This window comes from Grus americana, chromosome 4 (genome assembly GCF_028858705.1).
Source record: "Grus americana isolate bGruAme1 chromosome 4, bGruAme1.mat, whole genome shotgun sequence".
NCBI classification, from domain to species: domain Eukaryota; kingdom Metazoa; phylum Chordata; class Aves; order Gruiformes; family Gruidae; genus Grus; species Grus americana.
This window is the reverse complement of record NC_072855.1, coordinates 29,226,471-29,249,823: the sequence shown is the minus strand read 5'-3', so window position 1 is coordinate 29,249,823 and position 23,353 is coordinate 29,226,471. Positions and strand designations below refer to the sequence as shown.

The following is a 23,353-nucleotide window of genomic DNA, read 5'->3' as shown; positions in this document are numbered from 1 at the left end:
ACAGCTGCAGCAGCAGCAAGTGCTCCCTTCCTGCTGTGATTATGCCCCGTTGGAGTGCTCTCCTACTCTAGGAAGCAGGTTGATCTGTCACCACTTCATCTGCAGCCCTTCTATAAGGCATTGAGACCACTCCATCCAGCACTACTCTTGCCACCTAAAATTTTTTGTTTTTGAAATGTCTTATTTAGCACCATGAAAGCAATGTTAGCAGGGAAAATGGCAGCTCAGAGTACTTTTAAGTGGGTTCCTAGATTTTTGTTTCTACATCATTAGTATATGTGCTGGACACAGAACAATGACAGAAACCACTGAGTGGGGCTGATGGTGGTTCCCTTCAAGGCAGACAGGAGTTCCAATCACAAAAGCCTTTACTAAATGTTGCATCTTCACTATCCCAATAGAGAGAAGATGAGCCCAAGGAATGCATGCCACCACACATTTAAAGATAACCCCTATGCTGAAGAAGGTAGCCACTCTTTTCTCTGTGGCTCTCAAAATCAGTTAGTCATCTTTAGGAGACAAATCATTTAACAATCTCTGGCTTAACTCTGAATGCCATAATGTGTTTCCTGGAAATATTAATGTGGTATTTTATATAACAATATACATATAACATAAAACTTCAGAATACTGTTTCTAGCAATCAGGAATTAAGATTTATTCATTTATATTTTGGAATTTGCTGCCTTTTTGACTTACCAATTGCTTCTTTTAGAAGTGATACTTCATTACCACAAAGAAATGCTCAATGGACTTAACCAGGTAAATCACTTTTTGTCACATTCATGAATTTAAATTATAGGTACTAGAAATAAATGCATTTGTTACAGTTCATAATTAAATATGCAAAGAAGAAATAAATACTCAGACATAAGCCATGAGCTATGGAATTACATATGTACAAGAATGCCCCAAATTTCAATTTACCAAACGTCCCAATTGTTTTCTCATATGGCTAGACAGCCTACAGACCTCAGCCCTCTGAACCTTTGGCCATGGGACAACAGAGTGAATGAGGCACAAATCAGCCTGTTCCCTCTTCGCCAACTCCTGAGCATCTCTGCCACAAAATCAAGACTTGCACAACAGCACCTGTGTCAGTGCCTTACTACTGCTTGTGTCTGTCAAGCCTGAGGTGCTCAGGAAAGCCCTGCAGTGCGTTCACACCACAGGAGGAGAGGAGAACAACAAAGGTTGGAATGAAAGCACAGATGCTTCCTAATCTCCTGAGCTACTTTAAATCTTAATGGGGCAGCTCCCACTCTTCCCTATCTCACGGGTATCGGGTATCGCAGAAAGTAATTAACACCTACAAGCACCACTGGTTGATTCCTTTCAATGTACCCTGCAGTGGCACTAATTTTTGGTCCAAATTCTTCATTTCCGATAGCTGATTTTACAACCAAAACGCTGTCTGTAAGCAACAGGTTAAAAGATCCTTCTTTACAGTAAAAATCATGACAACTGAAACAAGCTACAATCACTATTTTATACATTGCTCTGGCTCAGTGATAGACATAGACTTGTCTGTTTCTCCTCTGTATACCTTGTTTAGGGCATTTTAATTTCAGACCCTTTAGGAATTATATAATGCTTCATATCTAAAAAAAACTACAAAAACACAGAGAAGATATAAAACACTAAATTCGATCTGAAAGGATATTTATCATTATTTCATTCATGCAAATAATTTCTCTATAAACAGTAACTCATCAGCAATATGAGAAAAAGAATCCAAATAATAAAGAGTTTCCTCCAACCAGAAACCTCTTTAAAATATATTTTAAAAAATTATCACCTCTGAAAATGGATTTTTAACGCAAGTGATTGTATTGGAACAGCTCACAAACCCAGGAGAAAGTCATTAGACACAGGTCCTTCTGTTAATGCAAGAATGGACTCAGTTACCCAGCAGCCGTTCTTGCTTCTGTCTCATTGGATGAGGCCTCTCAAATATAAATGAAGTGGGAAAAAAGTTACCTGTCTGATTAAGCAAATTAGCTGATCCTTCCAAATTAGACCATCCTTCATTGTCATATGCAAATCTAAAAGGCCAGATCATAGCAGAGAAGTCTCTTTTTGGAACCTCAGAAAAATAAATGGAAAAAAGTCAGGTACAATTTTATGTATTATACCTTTGCAGTCAACAACGTCAGATACATGGTGCCATAAGAGACACACAAGAAGAGATGTTTTAACCAACATATTTTCCTAAGAAAGCTGTCAGGATTACAAAATACTTTAGGTATTTTTGAGAAAAATCTGCTATTAACAAGAGGACAAGAGTCATCATAGTGAAAATGAATTTGTACAAGTAACAGTAAATAAATGAACATGAAAGAAACTACGAATTTTATCATCTTCTTAAGAGGAACTATCCACTTTTTTCCCACATTCTAAGGTACTATAAACCTGGATGACTTCTAAGAAGAAAGCCAGCTGTATATATCTGTGTGCATGTGTGAATACATATGTGCGTGCACATGCGCGCACACACGCACAATTTCTACTTAGCTCTCATCACCTTTTCTGTATTTGTCATCAGTGATTTCTCTAACAAAAAAATTACCAACAGGAATACATGTCAAGAGCAAGTTTCAAAGGATTGTTTCTTAACTGCCACCAAAAGAAAAAAAGTCTAATTCGTAACTGAAACCTGCATCAAAAATTCAATTAAATCGTAGAATGGAAAAGTTAATTTATATCTGATCAAAAGAGCTCTAATTTTGAATTAAAATTTCTAAATATGCAAGCAACACACTCAGACAACTTGTAAGTAATCTAAATGCTAAGCTTTGCAAGCATCAAGCATCTTAATTGTTACTATTATTGCAGTATCTACTTTTTTGCCAGAGAGAAAATTGGAATCTTCCGATTTTTATCCAATTTCTGTAACTAGTCTAAGCCTAATCTAAGTCAACCAACTTTTCAGAGAGGTTTAATTCAGAGTCATGCATATAAATATAGAAGCATAGAATTCCTTCAGCTGGAAGGAACCTCATGGGGTTATCTATTCAAACATCCCTGATATAAGATCAGGCTGCTAACAGCCTTGTCCAGTCAAGTTTTGAATACAATTCAAATTAACTCATTTATAAAAGTAACATTCAAATTGAATGTTATGAGGCAAGCATCTCGGTTTTTCAGAATATTTACAAATTAAACTTTTTGCATCTTTATTTCTGCATTATTGTTGTGAATACTTGGATACTGGCACAAAGACTTCTTCAGCACCAACACACCTATGCATTTTACTGTATATTTGAAAGTCACCCTTTTCACAAACACACTACTCACCCCTTGGCCCAACTTCTTCTGGTAAGTTTTATAACGCAGACCCAATCCCAGCAAACCAACACCAACAAACAGCCACAATACTTGAAACAGAGAAACACAGAAAAGTTGTTTTTAAAGCAAGAGAAAAACAACATCGTTATTATGGCAATTAAACAGAACTGGGTGCACTGTCATTCTAAGGTGTGCTATTCATAGAATGGGGAACGTATGTATACATTTAAATTTCCACATATGCCAGTGATAACACTATTCCAAAGTAGTGTACTTAAGAGTATCTGTGTGTGCAGAATACCTATATGTGTGCAGACACACTTACATTCTCCAAAACACAACAGGCTGAGCAGATACAACATACAAAAACTCCTTGGAATATTTATGTAAAAATTATATCTATCAAAGAATTCATTACAGGAGATTACTAAGAGCATCATGTAAATCTTCCAGTGTTTTCCTCTCTGTGTTCCAGGTATGCATTTGTAGTATACAATTTTTGGTTTATATTAATACAATGCGTGGAAGAAAATTTAGTTTCCTTCACAAGCCTTTAGATGTCAGACCTCCAGAGCAGCCCTTTGTTTGACACATTCTTGGAAAGGCACTAGGGCCTTACAGAATGCAAATCCAGAGCTTTCCCATTGCACCTGTAGCCTTCCAAATAACCACAGTGGACACTTAAGAGCTTTCAGGGTTTGGCACACTGTAACTTGATGATCAAGCCCCTCTGCAACTATTTAATTTACACAGTAGCACACAGTATCTACAATGATTTCATTTTTATGATAAACTCCAGTTTATTCTTTCAACAAATCTTTAAACAGATATGTAATTATTTTAATGCAAGTTTTCTGGAACAATTTTGTGTAAAATTGAAATAAATTTTACCATGGATGACATCAGAAGAAAGGACATGCTGTTTACATTAGTAAATGTCAAGCACTTCCATTCTCTGCCAGATGCAAAGGTGCTTAAAGGGGAAGCTAGGAAACAATACAAGTCTGGGGATGATGAGGAAGTACAAGGGGCTGTGCTTTGTGACAGATATCTTGAAGTATTTACTCACTTTTGTGAAATGTTTTTGACTAGTAATATTCAAGCCAATTGTATTGGTGCTCATGTTGCCTCTAACACATGAAGTGTCAAGGGCCACATTCTTCTGGCCCCTGAGTATATAGGGTAAAGACCTTCATAAAGATTTCAGAAACAGCACTGAAAAGTGGTGAAGCGCTATTGTTTCCACTTTCCCAATGAGGCAAAATGAGGTATGCAAATGAGAAGTGATTTGATCCAAAGTCACAGAGGAGAGAAAAAAAAAAAAAAGATGCAGGAATTTGAACCTTCACTACCCTGATCTCTGTAAGGTTAGCATGCCCTAATGCCTAACGATTTTTTCCTTTACCAAACTTCACAATACTGACAGACCTTTTCCTTAGAAAAAGTAAGCTAACAATGAAAACAAATCTGAAGCTCAAATGATTGTAGAGAAATACTTGAAAGCATCATTTGGATGGATTCCAGAGGCTTAAAAGCTAAAAAGCAGTAAAACCTCAAACATTTTAGTTTCTCTTCAAAACCTAAAGGAAAAAACAGACTTCATACATATAATCTGGAAAGCTGGGATCACTAGGCATAGTTCACAGGCAAGAGATGACAAAGGTTTCCTGAGCACAGGCCTGGTCTGAATGTGCAGCAAGGCGTCAGGATTGTGATGTCAGCCACAACAGGCTTTGCAGGACTGCCTCCTCATGCGGGAGGGGCATCACTTTATACAGCAGCTCCTGGGCCAACCAAGTCCCATCCCACTGCCAGCCAGCTCTCACAGCCCTGTAAAGGATGTCATACTGAACTGCTTCAAAATCAACATACCAAACGGGCTGAGAAATCATTTATATCTTTTGTATACACATGTAATAAATCCCAAGATCCAGAGAGGCATCCTCCTCAACCAACAAAATGAAATCACAAATCCATTTTCACAATTTTTCTTCCCCCAGTTCATTTTCTTTGGTCTCCATTTCACACACTCCATGAGGACTAGCCTCTCAACTGTAATCATAGTGAATCAGCTCCTCTGGTACTATATGTCCTTAAAATGGGAACTAGGGCAATATCAACTATAAGTCTGGCTCTAAACTAGCACCAAAAGAACATTTCTAAAACATCTGAGCAAAACACTCCATTGCATTACTCTTTTTCCTCAGACAGTATTACTAGAGTCACGGAAGAAAGGAAGTAAAATTATACTTACGTAGTTTAATATAGTTTTTACTCTTTTTGAATAGTGGCTTTTGGTTGCTTTTCACTTCAAAGATAGAGCTAAGGTCTTTCTTGGGTCCTGTCAGAAAGTCTGCCCCAATACATAATATTATAAATCCTGTAAAAATATAAGTCATTAGTTTTTTTCATAGAGCTTTAACATATTAAACATTGCTCATAAATGCACCGTTTATAAACTCCCAGCTGTTGTGTTACATTCAACCTTATGGCTCCAACAACAAAGAAAATTCAAAGCACAAACACAGATAAATGCCATATCCAATGTAGTAATGCAGGCAATATGAGATTTATTGATAGAGAAGATCCTACTTATCATTGTCATAGTGTTCACCTCAACTATGCCTGCAGCACTTCAAAAATTTTTAATTTACATTGTTCTACTTGTTGACATAAGCATTGCTTCCAACAAAATGAGCTAGTGACATTAAACATGCCACTAATGATAAAAATTTTAAAAAAATATTTTAAAATAGTAGCATTGCAATAAAAATTCAAAGCTAAAAGATTATTTAAAATGCCATTCAACACCTGTTTCACACAAAAATAATGAAGTTCAAAATTATACTGTTTGGGATTTTTTTTTTCCCCCAAATAAATTGCTGCTAAGATTTAATACACCTGAAACAGCCTTACTAAGTGGGCTTTGTTCTGATGACTGAAGAGCAGACCTAATAGCAAAAGTGTCTAGCCAAATATCCCTTCACATTATGATCTCTACTCTGGACTACAGTTAGATCCAAAACACAGTCCACCTTCAGGTCTTTCAGGCTGAGCACCAGGGGCACTACTGACACTAATGCAACTTACAGCTGTTCTTGCTCTTCCCTTGCAACCCAGCAGCCTAAGGATCATGACATTACCAGATAACTTTGTGGTCCCCAGCATCAGGCTGTGTTGGGTGCTAACCAAGCAATCCTCAGAACCTCTCTCATTATTCACTATGGAAAGGCAGAGATATTTTAACTCTGCTAGCACTACTGGGTCCTACTACTGCACGTTTTATCAACTTTCTTCTGTTAGTGAAATATTTGTTTAAAGCCATGTTTTCCCTTCCTCCATTCATATACCAATTGGGAGAACAATACAAAAATAATTTAATCTTTTGGTCTGGGGCAAAGTAGCAAATCTTCTAGCAGATCTCTCTACCTTTGTGTATCCTCACACCAGCTTCCACAGAACCTCAAACATACTTAGCCAGCACTCTCAAGCAAAGATTGATTTGCAGTATAGCTTCAGAGTATTACACCAAAAAGGCTAGCACATGGTAGATAAATTATGCTAAAATGCTTCCAGGCCCCTATTTACGGCTACAACTCTCAGCTCAGCCCAGTGCTTTGTCCAGGTTAATTCCAGTAAACTTCGAAGAGCAATTAAGTTACACTTACATATTACAGAACCTTAAAATAGCAGCTTGATGAAAAAAAGACATTGTTGATTGTAGATGCCTATTATCTTTGCAAATGAACTGCTCTGTCACCAAGATACAAGTAATACATTTTTATTTAGGAACTACAAAAGCAATTGCTCAACAGTTTGTTCTAAAACAGCATAAGCAGACTGCAGCAGGTTGGGAGGCCAGCTTAACATGGCAGCACCTTGTATTCTTGTGCTCCAGAGCCAACAGAAGCAGCTGTGCTTTTTAAGAATAGAAAACTAAGCACACCTATAGATACATTTTAAAAGCTAGTAAGACTTCAGTGCACTAACTGTTCCTATGCACTGTGATGGTACCTTTTCTTTTCAAAAGGTAGTTCAGACTAATAGTATAAGCTCTTTTCCCATCCCTTATGAGCTAAAGGGATCCAATTACCTGCAAAGAAGACATCAGAGCATAATGAATTGTATAAGAGCTCTGCTGGAGAAGGTATATGTCCTTAATATCTTTGTGGCATAGTTAATTAACTATAGAATTCATGTTTTATTTCAGAGTTATAGCTGAAGATTTCTCAGTATTTGCTTATTGCCCTTACTTGTTACATTATTTGTAGTGAAAGTTTGCGAAGCGGGAAGCTGGGTCTAGTGCAGTGAAGAAGGGGACACACACCAAAACCCTTCTCAAAGGGAGATTGATTTGAAGCCATTAAATTTGATGGAAGACCAGGGATCTGACCTCTCAGCATTACGTTACATCACAGTGAAGCAGCACAAGAGTTTTGAATATAGTGATCTTACTTTCATTGTCACTTTTCCTGGTGCAGTTCCCTACCCAAACCGCGGGCAAGAAAAAGGCAGGATATGGGACAGGAGGAGAAAGCAAGAAATAGCACTTGCACCTGAAAGAAACCAGAAGAAAACAAGCAGTTTGCCAGAAAGCCAGGTTGTAAGGGTAGAAGCCCAGCAACAAATACACACTCTCACAGTATAATTTGCAAATCTTTGATAAGCAATGGGATGGCATCAAAAAGACAGAAACTGAATTCTTATATGGAATATAAACTCATGTAGTACCATCAGCTAAGATGGGTTCAGTTCAGTTTTCTTTTTACCAAAGAGAAAGTTGGGGCCATCTCTGTGTTACTATCCCATGATCATGCCAGGTGAATTAATCACAAGTGTGTATTTCAAAGGAAGTGACAGGGATTTTATATAACAGCTTTTCTTTTGTCAAAGCATTACTCAAGAAAGGATTTGACGGTCCTCTAACACACGCTTTCTTCACATAACTTCGAAAAATAAAATTAAATTAACTGAGATAACTGTTTCTATGGGCCCTCAGAGTGCTTTCAGAACAAAGAAAACTGCAATAAACGTAACTGAACTCTCCTCAAATCATAAGAAACTGAAACCCTGCATGTGATTGCTGTAATATATTAAACACATATGGAGACTAAGAAACTGGAGTGACAGAAAGTGGCTGCAAAGACATTTAGGAAATCTAAAACCATTGGAGCAACAAGTCAAGCACAGCATTCATTAATGCTTTTCAAACAAAAGCTAGGATAATGCGTCACATTCTAAAATGTGCCACACATTTAGCCCAAGACAATGTTTAGCATTGTTTAAATATAATTTGTAAAATATGCTATTGAAACACATTAGTACCCATTAAGAAAATAATTCTGGAGACAAAACCAGAAAGGGTTGGTTTCATTTCCACCGTCATCAAGGGATCATTTTGCTAAAACCTTTATATTTGCTCACCTCAATTCTTTCTCATTGGCAAATACCTGAAAATGCCTTTTCTTCCTCTCCTGTTTGCATGTTTCTGACATTGCAGGCTTATCGACATTCCTCCAAACATGCCAGTGTGTCCACAAAGCATAAGGTAGAGCCACATGGAAACGAAGCTCAGGTCTCAAATGCAGACTAGCTAGATTAGCAGGATGCTGCACTTTGCTCCTCAGAGCAGAGCTAAATAATGCACTGAATTACATTACGGTCCCAGTAACACAGTCTTCATAAACCCCTGAGTTTCCAGAAACTGCATTGTTACCTGAGGTACCATACTGCTATCTTAGTCAGCTAGCATACAGGTGCATTCACACTCTGGATTGCAGCCATATTATTAGGGTGACTGATTAACAGATCTCTTCCTCAGTTGTGTATTGAATTATCAGACTTTTTTTCACTTTGTCATTTTCCCTCAACTGAATTCCATTTTCTGTCCACATTTTAAACTATCTCTAACAGTAAAGAAACAAGTAGATTATTTTTTGCATGTCTTACTAATTTTCTCATAGAAACTCCTTCCACAGTAAATCAAATAGAAGCTGAGCATTTGGAAAGATTATTTATACACTAGATACATTTTAAACATCTGGTTGAGGCTAAAGCAAACATATTTGTGTTTGTTTATAGTCATAAATGTACCTAAAAGAAGATGGGAGCTTTCTCTAGCGTAAATTCCTCCAGGTACAAATTTATAAGCTGTACACCACACAGAGAAGAATAATTCAAGAACATAGGCAAACATGGCTGTACTCATGGCTTTCCCAGGATGCAGGCAGCTAACAAAGCGTCCAGCCAGCTGAGGCCACACACACATAGTAAAGACAGCAAGAATGTTGCCTGCAACAGCAGCACTCCAGGTGTGTAAATAAAGGAGACCGGCTGAAGATGCTAAACCTGTGAAGGGATAGAAAAAGAATAGAGTAAGTCACCGGCAGGTATATTATCTGCCACCTTCTTTTTCACATTCTGTTCAAGGAAAAAAAGAAATACAACTGTGCTTTGCAGCTCTGAGAACTGCATCACTAGAAGGACAGTTATTCCCAAAAGCCAAAGACAGTCTCTTACTTTTCCCAATACCTCATTCTCCTAAAGATTGCCTATTCAGCTGAAAACAGTGCAGCAAAAAGATAGCAGAGAAACATCAAGAGCCAAAATTGAACAGTTTTTGTTACACAGAGCTCTCCCAGCACAACAGAGGGATGATGCAGTTTTTAAGATATTATGAACCTCCTTTAGCATAATATAGAAAGAATTAAATAGGTTACAGTGAAGAGAAAATATATCTTTCCCTGATTTTCTCTCCCTTTAGATAACCATATGATGGGCAAGAAAACAACTATTAATCTTTTACTAACTGCAAGATCCTTGATTTACCACACTGTCTTTGACTGTGATGGGATTTGACCCCAAACAGAACATTAACAACCACAGAAACTCTACATAACAGGACGACTTCATTTTAAAAAACTTTATTGTAGGTAAGAAAATGTTTACTAACTTTCACATCACGATAGCAAATGTATAGAAACATTTTTAATATCCTACTCTTATGCATCAAGATTCTGAGCATTTTAGAATACAATGCTTGAATCAGCTAAAGAACCATTCTGTACTTGTTTTAAATTAGCAATGTGTGTACATCAAAAATCAAATGTTCATACTCACATTACAATCTGCACACATATTTCTTAAAACTAACACCTGCACCAAAAAGTGTATTATGTGGGCAACTGATGGTTCAAGCATTGCCAACTCTTGTGCCTTTATTGTGACTTTCCTGATATTTGGTATTGTACTTTGGTTCCTGACTAAGATAAACTCGGTTAGCATTAAACTTCTTGTCTTCAAGGTTGTGGAAAATAACTTGAAAGCGTGGCTTTTAAGTGTTCCAAAAGAGAAAGTGAATAAGAAAAAAAGCAAAACCTAACTCATCATTTCCTTTGGTCTCTGTATTTTGGTACGTCCAAATTTATTATTAAACATTTGTAGGAAGTACTGCTTCTACATCTACAATTATCTAAGGCCAAAAAAGCAGCAGATTTATGTTTTTATTAAACAACATTTATATCACTAAATTTCACTCATATGGGCCTACAAATTAAACCAAGCTGCATCCATACATGCTGAGAAGGTATGGAAAACACATCTCTCCACAGTTCAAGAGCAGGATTATTTCCATCTCCTCCTACTTGGTCCATGCATAGCTTGCTCCCCAGCATAGCTATACCATCCTCCTGAAAATGGATGTCCAGATCCAGCACTTGAATCCCTCTTCCCACCACTCAAGACCCACTGTATGCAGACTGATTCACAGATATATTGCTCCAGCAGAACTGCTTTGATGTTCATACTATTTTACTGCCTGGAGATCTTGGCAACTAAGGAGGCAGGAGGCAAGCTTACCTCCAGGTGAACTGCCCATTAAACTACAAGCTATTGTGCCTCCTGCAGAATCAAGAGGCTTGTGTCCTCTGAACCCCATAACCCTAGATGTAGCCTTACACCATGCAGACGGTGAGAACTGAGACACTACTCTTGGGAACAGGGGTTTCTGAAGAGAATCATAGAATCACAGAATCATAGAATCGTTAGGGTTGGAAGGGACCTCAAAGATCATCTAGTTCCAACCCCCCTGCCGCGGGCAGGGACACCGTCCACAACGCTGCTCTGCAATGGCCTGGAGATTTGGCCTGTAACCCTTAGTCAACCGGTCAGACAACTGCATACTACAGTCAGTGACAGAGAAAAAGATGCTTTGATTAGCAATTGACTTTTCTGAGATGTGGTGTAGGGTCAGAAGGCTGGAGTAAAGGGAATAAGGTAATAGAAACAAAAATACTGCTCAGGATTTGCACCTACCTACAAGAAACCAGGCAAAACTGGTGACAGAAGACCAGCTCCAAAATGAAAGCATCAGTCCATGAGCCAGGCCCAACAGAACTGTACCTCTAATACAACAATAAGGAAAAATAAATCACACATAATGTTATAAACACCTGTTGCTGAAAAAGAAACTTCTAGACATACAGACAAGGATGCTTGGTAATATTTTACAATCCTTTCATTTTAAACAGAGCTCAATTTGAGCACAAAATATCTTTATCTCACACCCTGCTATATTTTTCTCTCCTTTACTGGACGTAAAAAAATCCAGTTGAAAATAATGGCAGTTTATCATAATGTACGATATGTATGAGCTACATTCAGCAGCAGCAGAAGCACTCCACTGAAGTACTGGGTACAAAAGGCAAAAACAACTCAGAGAAAATGAGAGGGAGGAATCCACCCCAAACAGAAGCACTTTCTTCACTTCAAATAGAGGATCCTACAGCATCTAACATTGCTATCAATCTTGGGTAGCTCTTGTTTATACTAATTCCAAATTATTAACTACCTCACCTGCCACTACATGTAGTTGACTCAGAATAACTAATCCGGTCTCTTTCTAGATTTTGGAACCTGGGTGAGCAACATACAGAATTAAGACTAAATTCTTACTAACCAAAACTTCTACAGAAGTATATCTTTTAATACTGCATGCAGTTTACTTTTTTTTATCTGCGTTTATCTCTGATGTACACTATTTCCTCCCATCTCCTCTCTGAAGTCAACTGCTGGATTCATTTACTGCATATTATAGATGCACTTCATTCATAAGTCCTTGAACTTCAGTTCTAATTTAAAAGTTGTTTTGCAATGTGGCAAATCAAGTTTTTTATTGTTGAAATAAAAATAATTCTGTATTAGAAAAAATTAAGATTTATCAGTATAGATACAATGCTCAGAGGCATCTGAAAGCAAGAATGAATCCACAAGTCATCTGTGTGAAGTACCTTGTACCCACTTTATTCTATGTAAGTTCTTGTACCATTGGCTGATTGAGTTTTATTTTGTCACCCACTACAGCACTGGCTTTTGATTACTGCTTTGTTTAAATAATTATAATTGGGGAAAAAAAAAAAAAAAAGGCACTTACCCATATGGATTAGGATCTGGACCTGTATGTGGATGTCCACTTACTGCCCATCTAGAAATTAGTGAGACCTCCCCAAATATCCACAGGGTGAGGAACATGAGGCTGCCAAAAGCAATCCCTGACAAAAGCCAATGAGGGTGGGAAACAGTCTCTCTAACTGCATTACCAGTTTTGTTCGCTTCTTGTTTCCTCTTGTCTCCACCTAGAATAAGAATAGAAATATAGCTGAGCAAACTGTCAAATCCTATTAGAAAGGGTTACTGAGAAAAATAACCAACCAAGATCACAAAATTACCAGAATAAATTACTGGCTCAGACACAAAAGCTAACCTACCTGATCATTCAGGGAAACTGGTAAGACAAAAAAAATCTCTGATAACATTCCTAGGTCTGTCAGGAAAAGCTACTCACATTAAGTGTACAAAAATGGCAACTTGCCCATATGATAATTCTTCATACTACTGGAATTTAAATAATTAAAATAGCTTTGAAAGCAGAAAAGTTATCAGAATTTGTTCAGAGGATTCTAGTCTCTGAAACTCTAAACTGATAAGAACATGATAAGAACAAAACCTGACACTTCCAAAGAAGCCAGAAATAGACTCCCTTCCTTCTCTTCTCCTTTTTCCATGAATTTTAGATACTCTCTGCTCTAAGGAGAAAGCAGTGCCTTTAATTGCATAGACATATTGCTCTGTCACCTAGGAAGAAAACAGATTCCCTTCCTAATCTCCTGCAGTAGTTTCCCTTTCTAAATTACGATGAAAGCTCAGGCTTTATTTATATCATGTAATGCCAGTCTACAAACAATACACATGATGCCAATTTATACCTACTTACACATAGATAAGGTCTTATCTTTCAATTAATTCATTCAGGTTATACTGAGAAGGAAGGAACTTTTGAGAATTTAACATGAGCTGCCTTAACTAACCAGTCCAACCTTGCTGTCTGTCTTGACAACACTACCTTCACAGTTTTCAAGTGTGATTAGCCCTGCCAGCCCCTACTGCTATGTACTCTGTCCAGATGCTCCAAGAACTCAGGCAAATTTTGACCAGGACAACTCATCCACACTTTCAATTCTTTCTGTTTATTTTGTCACATCAGCTGTTCCCCAACTTTGGCCTGTCTCCCTTCTCTGCCAAAGGACACACATTGGTAGAGAAACTCAAAGAATAGACTGAATTAAGAAAATAACAGAAATACCACAGATGTTTCATGTTGGAATGAGAATAACCCAGTCTGGTTTTATTGGTCTAGGGTATGCCTTTGTTTGTGTTACTGTCACATTATTGATACTGCAATTAGTTAGCAGTTCCAACACCAACTTACTGCAGGTTGTATGAATTGTGATACTGATTCTGCCATGTTACGGGCAGATGGAAGTACCCCATGGTTTCTAATGTCTGCAATGCTCGTGCATCAGGTCTAAAACCAGACCATACTGGGGAAAAAAAAAAACCAAACCACAACAAAGAATCAAACCCCAGTGAAACATAAATAGGTATAACTTAGGATGTTTACATAACTGCCATCTTTGCTGTAATATGCTTACCTGAATAAATTCGCTCCAGTGCTGCTATAAAACCAAGTGTCAGTATGACAGTATTGGCAGCTTGTGAGCTCCAGACTGGATTTAGTGAAGTACACCAGATGCGAAGAACAAGGAGTATTATCTTGCCTAGCATGAAGCCCCATATCCTGACGAACCTATAAGAATCAGTTTTGGAATAGTGATGTATTTGAGGAAAAAAAAAAAAAAAGGAAAAATCTTACTTCTCAGAAAAAACCCCAACCTTTTAATATAAAGAAATGTCATTTACAACCCCATCAGTATAAAAAGATACCTTTGTAAACTGTTTCCTGACCACCATGTTACTGTTTGAACCAGCAATGAGGAGGAAACACCTGCAGCCAAGATGAATAGTCTAATTGAAGCATTTGGCGCCTGGTATGATGCTAAGCTTCCTACAATCAAACACAACACACACACAGAGGTTGCTTTAATGGGCAACAGGGATCAAGTAATAAGGATTTCCTGTGTATTAGTTCAATCTTGTCTGTAATTTGAATGGCTACACCATTCATCTGAAAACACATGACACTACACATTTTTAAACAAACCAAACAAATGAAGGTATGGATAGAAACTGCGTATACATGACATTATAGCAGTTACCATTTTCAGGAAAAAAAAACCAAACATTAAGTGATTATCCAAGGCTGCGGTGACTGCCTTAATTTAAATAGTTATGGTCATTAATTTCATAAAAAGGATAGATGGATAAAATATCTAAGCATATAGATATTCCTGAACAGCACACTTGCATAACTCAAAAGCCATAAAACTTTACATATGGTGACTGCGCCTTTCTAAAAAGGATGTGGCTTGAGTTATGTAAGTGCACTGCGGCAAAAGCCACATCCTTTTTAGAAAGGCGCAGTCGCCATACATTGCACAAGGATTAGTAGGGAATCGCCTTACTGGAGGTGAACAAGGCTTTCTCTTGCCCAGCATCTGGTCTTAGAGTGGTCATTAGCTGCCTATGTCATCTTGCTACTGGAAATTGTCACTCCCCCATCACTGAAAGAGACCATGCATGTGCACAGCATTCACCATTTCCCAGGGCACAGTGACCTCACCTTTATCAGCAGTTTTAAGCTCTGCTAGCAGGTTTCCAATTCAACTGACTATGGGTCTCACACATTCTCGTAACTTCAGTCAGGGTGGCAAATTCTCGCCCAGGACAAATGACAAACAGCAGGAGAAGCAACATTGTTTTGCTACCAGCCATTTGCTAAGTGAGTATGAGTCAAACTTGAAGAGACATTAAGCAAGGAAAGCCAGAAATGGAGCAGCTGATTCTGGCAATGCATGCTAGGAATCCTCCAACTGTCTATTTGCACATTCTGCTCAGAGTAAAAGATGCAAAGCTTACAGCAAAGATGGTAAAATGAAATCAATGTGTAGTGAAGATGCACTTGTATGGACTTTAGCAGAGGCTGCATGTACAATGCACACAGATTTCTGTTGTTAAATTGTGCTGAAATCCACAACTCTGCCTCTTCAAATCTTTCATCACTTGTGCTAGCCAGATTAAAGCTAGCGTGGGTTTGCCTACTTACAGGAGACACACCTTTTGTTGCTGAGCAAGTACACCCAAAACGTAAATACATCTATCCAAACATACAAATTTACTGCATATTGTCTGAAGACAGATTGAAATGGACGCTACCACAGGGGTAGTTCATTGTTTAGTTTGTTTTGGTTTTTTTTAAATAGCACAGAAAATCAAGTAATATGAAAGGATACAGAAATTAAAACAAAAGTTTCTGAGAAAATAAAGCTTTCCGAAAAGGCAAAAAGAAAGATAATGGTAACTATGGGAAGAGCCTTTTCCATCAAAAACCCCTAAATATTCTGGTTTTAGCTAAGCATCAAGAATTTCCAGATTTTTTGATTGCAAAATTGAAGACTGACTATTTCCAGTAGAATGGGGTGGATTATTCTGCCCAGTTTTGTTCAACAAGCCCCAGAGGAAGGCCATGGGCTTTCTGAGAAGGAAAAAAAGATCAAAAAGAGAAAGAAGGAAGACATGTCAGGTGTGAAGAAGGAAAGAAAGCAGGAATAATTGAGGACTAGGAAAAACAGACACACAGTATGATAACACAGAAATAATTTAAAAGATAACGAAGTGATGAGAAACAAGTAAAAAGATGTATATGTGTGTTGGGTTTGCGTGGCAAGGTTTTGGTAGTGGGGGGGCTACAGGGGTGGCTTCTGTGAGAAGCTGCTAGAAGCTCCCCCTGTGTCTGATAGAGCCAATGCCAGCCGGCTCCAAGAGGGGCCCGCCGCTGGCCAAGGCCAAGCCAATCAGCGCCTCTGTGATAACATATTTAAGAAGAAGAAAAACACTTAGAGAGAGAGCTTTTGCAGCCGGAGAGAGGAGTGAGAAGATGGAAGAAACTCTGCAGACACCAAGGTCAGTGCAGATGGAGGGGGAGGAGGAGCTCCAGGCGCCGGAGCAGAGATCCCCCTGCAGCCCGTGGTGAAGACCATGGTGAAGCAGGCTGTCCCCCTGCAGCCCATGGAGGAAGGATGAGGGGGTGTAGCGATTCCACCTGCAGCACATGGAGGACCCCACGCCGGAGCAGGTGGAGGCACCTGAAGGAGGCTGCGGCCTGTGGGAAGCCCACGCTGGAGCAAGTTCCAGGCCGGACCGCTGGACCCGTGAAGAGGGGAGCCCATGCCAGGGCAGGTTTGCTGGCAGGACTTGTGGCCCCGTGGGGGACTCCACGCTGGAGCAGTTTGCTCCTGAAGGTCTGCACCCCGTGAGAGGGACTCCATGCTGGAGCAGGGGAACGATGAGAGGAGTCCTCCCCCTGAGGATGAAGAGGCGGCAGAAACACCGTGAGATGAACTGACCGTAACCCCCATTCCCCGTCCCCCTGTGCCACTGAGGGGGGGAAGGTTGAAGCCGGGAGTGAAGTTGAGCCCGGGAAGATGGGAGGGGTGGGGGGAAGTGTTTTAAGAGTTGATTTTATTTCTCATTCCTCTACTCTGTTTTGCCTAGTAATAAATTAGATGAATTCCCTCTCTAAGTTTGGTCTGTTTTGCTCGTGATGATAATTAGTGAGTGATCTCTCCCTGTCCTTATCTCGACCTACAAGCATTTCGTTATGCCTTTTCTCCCCTGTTTAGTGAATAAGGGGAGTGAGAGAGCGACTCTGGTGGGCACCTGGCCTCCAGCCAGGGTCAACCCACCACAATATGGAAAGCCCTAAAGCCCAGTGCTGCCTATGCAAGGGCATCTCGATAACTTAAAGTGGTTTGAGAACCTGCAGTAAGGAGGCAAGAAAAGAGTGAGAGTTACCACTGGCTGCTAAACTCTTTTCTGGAGACAAAGAGGGTGAGGAACATGCAACATGCTCTTACATCTTCCCCAAATGCTGATGCTCGCTGTGGAGCAACAGGTAAGGGGAATCAGAGTAAGTACAGCAGAGCTGGGAGAGAATATGGCGTAGACTCACGAAGAGGCGGACAGTATTAGGACCATTTTGGAGATGGAAACAGCAGAGGGATATAAGAAGGGGAGGTGTCATACCTGTGTACAGCAATGCTCAGGTTAGCCCAAAAGTAAGGATGTGTACAGATTCAGTCTCCCAATGCTCTGGAGTCCTTCTGTGACCACCTCCATTAACACATTCTCTCCCCAGATTACTACTGAAGGTGCTAGCTTTTCATTTGTAGTTCTTTTGTTTGAACTTCAGGAGCTTGCGATTCAGGCGAGACAAACAGGGATAAACCAACAGACTTTACACATCATTATAGGCCACTGCTTTCTACTTAGCAGAAGAAAAATTACACACATTTAAGTGATTTCCATCTCTTTTGGCAAAGTGAACCAGTAAACACAGCAAGATGATCTGAAGGACTAATCTTAAATAAATTTTGTGTTACTGTGATATCTGAAGGAATGCAAGGTGCAATTTGTAATGCTTACACTCATTAATAGTTTCTAAATTAGCCAATCTTGTAGAAAGCAACGCACTGAGCACTGCTGCAGAAAGCTGAAGTGGAAGACACTGCTCATTGAAAAGCTTATTAAAACCAACAGAAAAGTATTAAGATGGATATGACAGACAGAATAGAAAAGAACATGGTAAAACTATGCTTCATCTAAACTGATGAAAGCAATGAGCTATGTTCAGTCCTAATATCTTTTTGAGGGATAAAGAACAAGAACTCTTTTTAAAACTAAAGTTCTGCAGAGAAAGTAAATTAAATGATCCTGTTCTGTCTTCTACCAGTAAAAGAAGAAAATTGTATGGAAAGTGATTTTCTAATCATCATCTTATATTTATAAATGAGGAGCTAGGAACTGCTGCTTCTGAAAGAGAAGCCAGAAGCTGCTGCTTCTGAAAGACACTAGTTAGCAGCAGCATTTTCTCTGTACACAGGATGGAGATCTTTGTCTCTTCTGAGTTCATTCAGGTGCTGCAAACTCATTAGCAATAACTTGCTTCTGTGTGTGACTGTAGCTGTCAAACATTCTCCCAACAAACTTTCAGAAAATCAACAAGAGCTACGACTCGCACCAGTTAGCTGAAGACCAAAGAGGAAATCCCAGCAAGTCTTGGTTTAGGGAGGAGCATGTGGGATGGGTAGTGAGGCAGTTTTATCTCAAATATGAAATCAAACTTTATTACTGTGCAACTGACAATACGAGAGCCATCTCACACTCAGGATGAGCCTATAACCCCATCAATATGCTACAGGCATACAGACACATTTAACAAATTTTAAAAAATATATATTAACAAAACAAAAAAATGCCTCAGATAGTAAGTCTACCAAAAAGAATGTTTCACTCACAGCAGATTACTTTTATAATAGCCCCAAGCTGTTCTGTAATGTCTCTTCCCTACCCGTTGTCACAGATGCAGAACTGCTATACAAAAGACACCTGCTCTGCCAACCTCTGTGCAATATCAAAAACTTTTTTCCTATTGGGCATGACTTGTAGTAATTTAAAAGCTTCTAGAAATAAAAGTGAAATGAGATTTGTCTTTAATTATGCAGTACTGGTCTAAAAACCAACACAATGGATGCAAATAATATTCCTCTGACCATATCTAAAAGCTTGAGAGAAAAAAAGAAAAGCATGAGTTTGGGAGAGCAAGAATTTCTTATTCCTGTCTCTTTTCAGAATCATCTGAATTTTGAGGCAATTTGGAATGTTTATTCTTATGCCTTGATACCAGGATGCAAGCTACAACTCACGACAGTGCATACTTACCAATCATAGTCAGTCTCAGAAGGGCTAGGATGTGCTTATTGTTAGCCAACCTCCAAAAAGGGCCAATTATCAAGAATATTGGAGAAAAGAAGGCAACAGCAAAAACTTCTAGACCTGTGAGTGCCAGTGTCTGAAGGGGGAAGTAATAGATCATTGGTGGCAGTGCATGGTAAAGAGACCAAGAAATGTAGCCTAAAAAAAAAAGGAAAAGAAACAAATCCCGTCTATTTTCAACAGCATGGTTTCCTCGAGATTACTTAAATATATACCATTTTATACTTCCAAATATAGAATATCAAATGCATTTGAAAGTAGTTCAAGTAACAATAGCCACTTTCTGTGAAGAAATATTTGCTATTTCAAGTTAAACAAACACGTTTTCCCAGAAAATAGAACAATGAGAAGAAAACCACTCGTCCCCCACTCAGGCACTAATTCCTACTTTAATCTTCAGTGAAGGAGTGCTCAATCTAGGAAAGGGTTTAGTGTTCAGAGGGAACAATGCTGGCTAAATAAGAAGTCCACCCACAGTCTCAGGGCTCCTCAAAGACAGACCGGTAGCTAAATTATTCTTGTAAATTGGTGCACCGTTCTCCCCTGAAGACACCTCAAAGACAGACACTGCAATAGCACTCCACTACCATTTTCTATACGTTTTGCAGGAGATGCACCAAGCACCTGAGCCCGCAGCCCCGTGGGCAAGAGGTCCGGGACCACCGCCCACCTGTGCCTTGCTCGGGGCAGCACGGCACGGTTCAGTGTTGGTGCTACAAACACTTAGCTGAAGGCACTCAAGAAACCCTAGGCTGATCCAAGAGACAAAAAGCATTCCAGCACTGGAAGAAAAAAAAAGAAGCCGAAGAAGAACACTCAGCAGTGACCATTACTTACTTACTTCCAGCGGAGGAGCTTATTTTGAAATGCTTTTCACGGGAAACACCTCCCCACAGACTGTAAGCCCAGGGTGCTACGGGCACCGGCCGTTCCCGAGAGGACCCCCGCCGCAGGGCTCCTAAGCGAGGCTGAAGGAGGCCGACCGGTGCCGTTAACCGCTTCCTCAACGAGGCGACAACCGCCGCCTCTACCCCAGCCCGCCTCGAGCACTGCGCCCCTCACAGCCCTCAGCCCCGTCGGGCGGCACCACCACCACAACCTACCCAGGAAGCTCTCCGAGATAACGGCCTTCCACAGGGGGAACATCGCCTCCCGACGCTGCCCGGTTCGGCTCGGCGAGGGCTTCGCCCCTCTCGCCCGTAGCCGAGTCGCGAATGCCCGGGAGGGCGCGGCGCCGCCGCCCGTCCCGCCTCACGGAGCCCGCCCGGCACGCGGCCGTCCGTGAGCGGGCGCCACAGCGCCGCCTGGCGGAGCGCGGAAGGCTTCGTGCCGTGCGCCCCGACCGTGACGGGACGGCCCGGGGGAAGCCGTTTCCCCGGGACAGGGGCGGTGCGGCCCGCGGTCATGGGGCTGCGCAGCCGCAAGCGGGAGCATGGAGGAGACTTGCTAGACAGGAGTGATGGCGCGGTGCCGGCTTGGGCTATTAGGGCTGGGTGCGAGGAATATCTCCAGTGTTCAGCCCGCCAGTCTCGGCCCGCGCGCCATCGCTGACAGAAATGGCGGCTCCCTCAGGCCTCCGGCTCCGGAGGGCCGAGTTTCCCTTCCATTCCAGCGCCCAGTCTGATGAGGGAAAGGAGTGACCCCCCCGCCCAAGCCCGCAGGGTGGCTGCGGAGCAGCCTGAGTCCCAGCGAAGCCCCACGGAGCCGGTGGCTGTGTGGTCACGGAGGTGCTCATGGTGGCAAAACCCACATCAAGATAGCACTGCAGATAGAGAGGATGGCGTGGTGTGGTGTGATGTGACTGTGAAGAGATGTTCAGTTAAACATTTTTTTTTCATGGAGGGCAGCCTGGATGGCCGGAGTTTATTCTTCACAGCCCTTTTGCAAGGAACAGTGAGTAGATCTTGCCCCTTCATTGCTGTGTTACCAGAGGAGCATTTGTCCACTGGATAGTCACACCCGCAAATAACAAAACAGAAGCAAAAGATTGTCATCCCATAGGCTGATGGGGAAAAGAGGAGCTGACTCACTTGCTAGTTGCATAAATATATCGCTGATTAACTGTTATTACTTTTTTTTTTCGGGGGGGTGGGGTGTTCAGATTGGTGCTGTGCTCATCTTAATGAAATGTGCTTTGCTTTATAGCAGACTAAGGACTTCTGATAAGCAATTGTGTCTGCAAAAAGCACCAAAAGAAGTATTGAGTTTGCTAAGATTCCTGGGTTGAGACTTAAGATGCTCTGTTTGTTAATTTTAGAAGAAACCCTGAGCTTATGAACCCAGCTGTGATTATGGCTGCCAAATTCTGACAAAAGGATTACATAAGCAAAATCTGAATTTTAGAATTTCATTTTTGGCATGAAAAGTAAAATTTTAACTATGAACTAAGAACTAAAAAGTCTTTTTGCTGTTGCAATACGTCATCTTCTTAAGTTTTATTAATCTTCATATAGTACCCTATGAAACTGCCAGCTATATTTTCTCATTTGTGGTAAAACCGCTATCCCATTCTAAACAAATCTTATGCATTTTCTTTCCTTGCACCTATTAAACTCCAAATCCATAGGATATAACCCCCTGACACCTGTTAAATATGACCTATTACTAGCAATAAATTCCTGTCAAAACATTTAGGGGGCAGAGTACTAAGGAAAAGTTTGTTCCAGTAGTCTCACAATCAAGTAATTAATTTACCCTGCAGTATAATGGGGTTTGGCTAGCTACAGAAACTCTGCTGAATTTTGGTTGGTATTTGAAAACATATATATGTTTCAAATGCCCACAAAAGAATTGAAATATTTTGATGAAATAGTCAACCTCTCTAAGAGAGGAAGAATGAGATTCGTAGGTTTGATGACCTTCTTCCTCTTTTTCTCTTCTTCAAGTTCCATGTAACTAAAGGCATCTTTTATTTTCTTCATTAAAGAAAAGCCATCCCAGAATAGTGACCAAGTTCACTTATCACTGGTTTAGGAGTATGCAAGTGATGACACCATTTCATCTTGCTGTGGCATGATTCAAATGGAACTTGCAAGATGAGATCCTTGGCCAGAGTAAACTCAGAATATGACTGCTTTTGTAGCTGCCTAGCAGGAGTGTGAGGCGCACAGGATGTATTCAGCCAATAAATATTTGAAACAATTTTGCAACACTTTCTGTAATTACAGTATCTTGCTTCATAGTTCAGAGGTGCAGTTCCAGTAAAACTAGACACAACTGGAATCAGGAACCTGATGTGCTTGTGTGGCTTCCATTAAACTCATAATGCAATGTAAATAATGCAGTTCCTCACAAATTTAGCCATTGTGTGCTGGGTACTCTCTCTGCGACTCTTAAGAACTAAGTTTGGCTTCAAACATAACAAAGTTACATTCCAGTTCTCTCCATAGATTTGACACACAGATAAGCAGGGAGTTTTCAGGAGGGAGTTTTCAGGTGTAATGTCATTTGAAATGAAAACAGATGTATCTCAAATACAAAAGTCAATGCTTACAAGGTGCTTCATTACACATATATGTGTAGGAATGCCTTTCATTACATTTTTTTAATCTTGGAGTGCCACATGTGAGGCTGATAAAAAATAAAGCATTAGCATTTGATCTATGCAGGAATACAATTATGGCAAACCAGTAAAACCAAGATAGCATACTACAGCAGGAGTTTTCACTCACAGAAAAAGGAGCATCTTAATTTTAGAATAGAATTTGATATACCTTTAACCTAAGGCAGACATAAAAAATTATCTGAATTTAACAGAAAATAAATTACAGCCCCACAA

At 40.1% G+C, this 23,353-nt stretch overlaps 1 protein-coding gene across 2 annotated transcripts in view; it reads right to left on the bottom strand.

Annotated features, from left to right (window-relative positions):
* CWH43 (cell wall biogenesis 43 C-terminal homolog) overlaps positions 1-19,705 on the bottom strand; it is a 30,167-nt gene extending 10,462 nt beyond the window's left edge. Inside the window, exons 1-9 of one of the 2 annotated variants that reach the window (XM_054823102.1) lie at positions 19,522-19,705; positions 14,569-14,689; positions 14,277-14,431; positions 12,719-12,920; positions 11,602-11,690; positions 9,382-9,636; positions 5,543-5,668; positions 3,298-3,377; positions 1,981-2,086 (exon numbers count right to left, since the gene is read on the bottom strand). In XM_054823102.1, the coding sequence (XP_054679077.1) occupies positions 1,981-2,086; positions 3,298-3,377; positions 5,543-5,668; positions 9,382-9,636; positions 11,602-11,690; positions 12,719-12,920; positions 14,277-14,431; positions 14,569-14,689; positions 19,522-19,675 (1,288 nt within the window). In that variant the 5' untranslated portion in view covers positions 19,676-19,705. The remainder of the gene's footprint in view (positions 1-1,980; positions 2,087-3,297; positions 3,378-5,542; positions 5,669-9,381; positions 9,637-11,601; positions 11,691-12,718; positions 12,921-14,276; positions 14,432-14,568; positions 14,690-19,521) is intronic. The other variant, XM_054823101.1, reaches the window with a different exon arrangement.
* Positions 19,706-23,353: the final 3,648 nt, after the last annotated feature.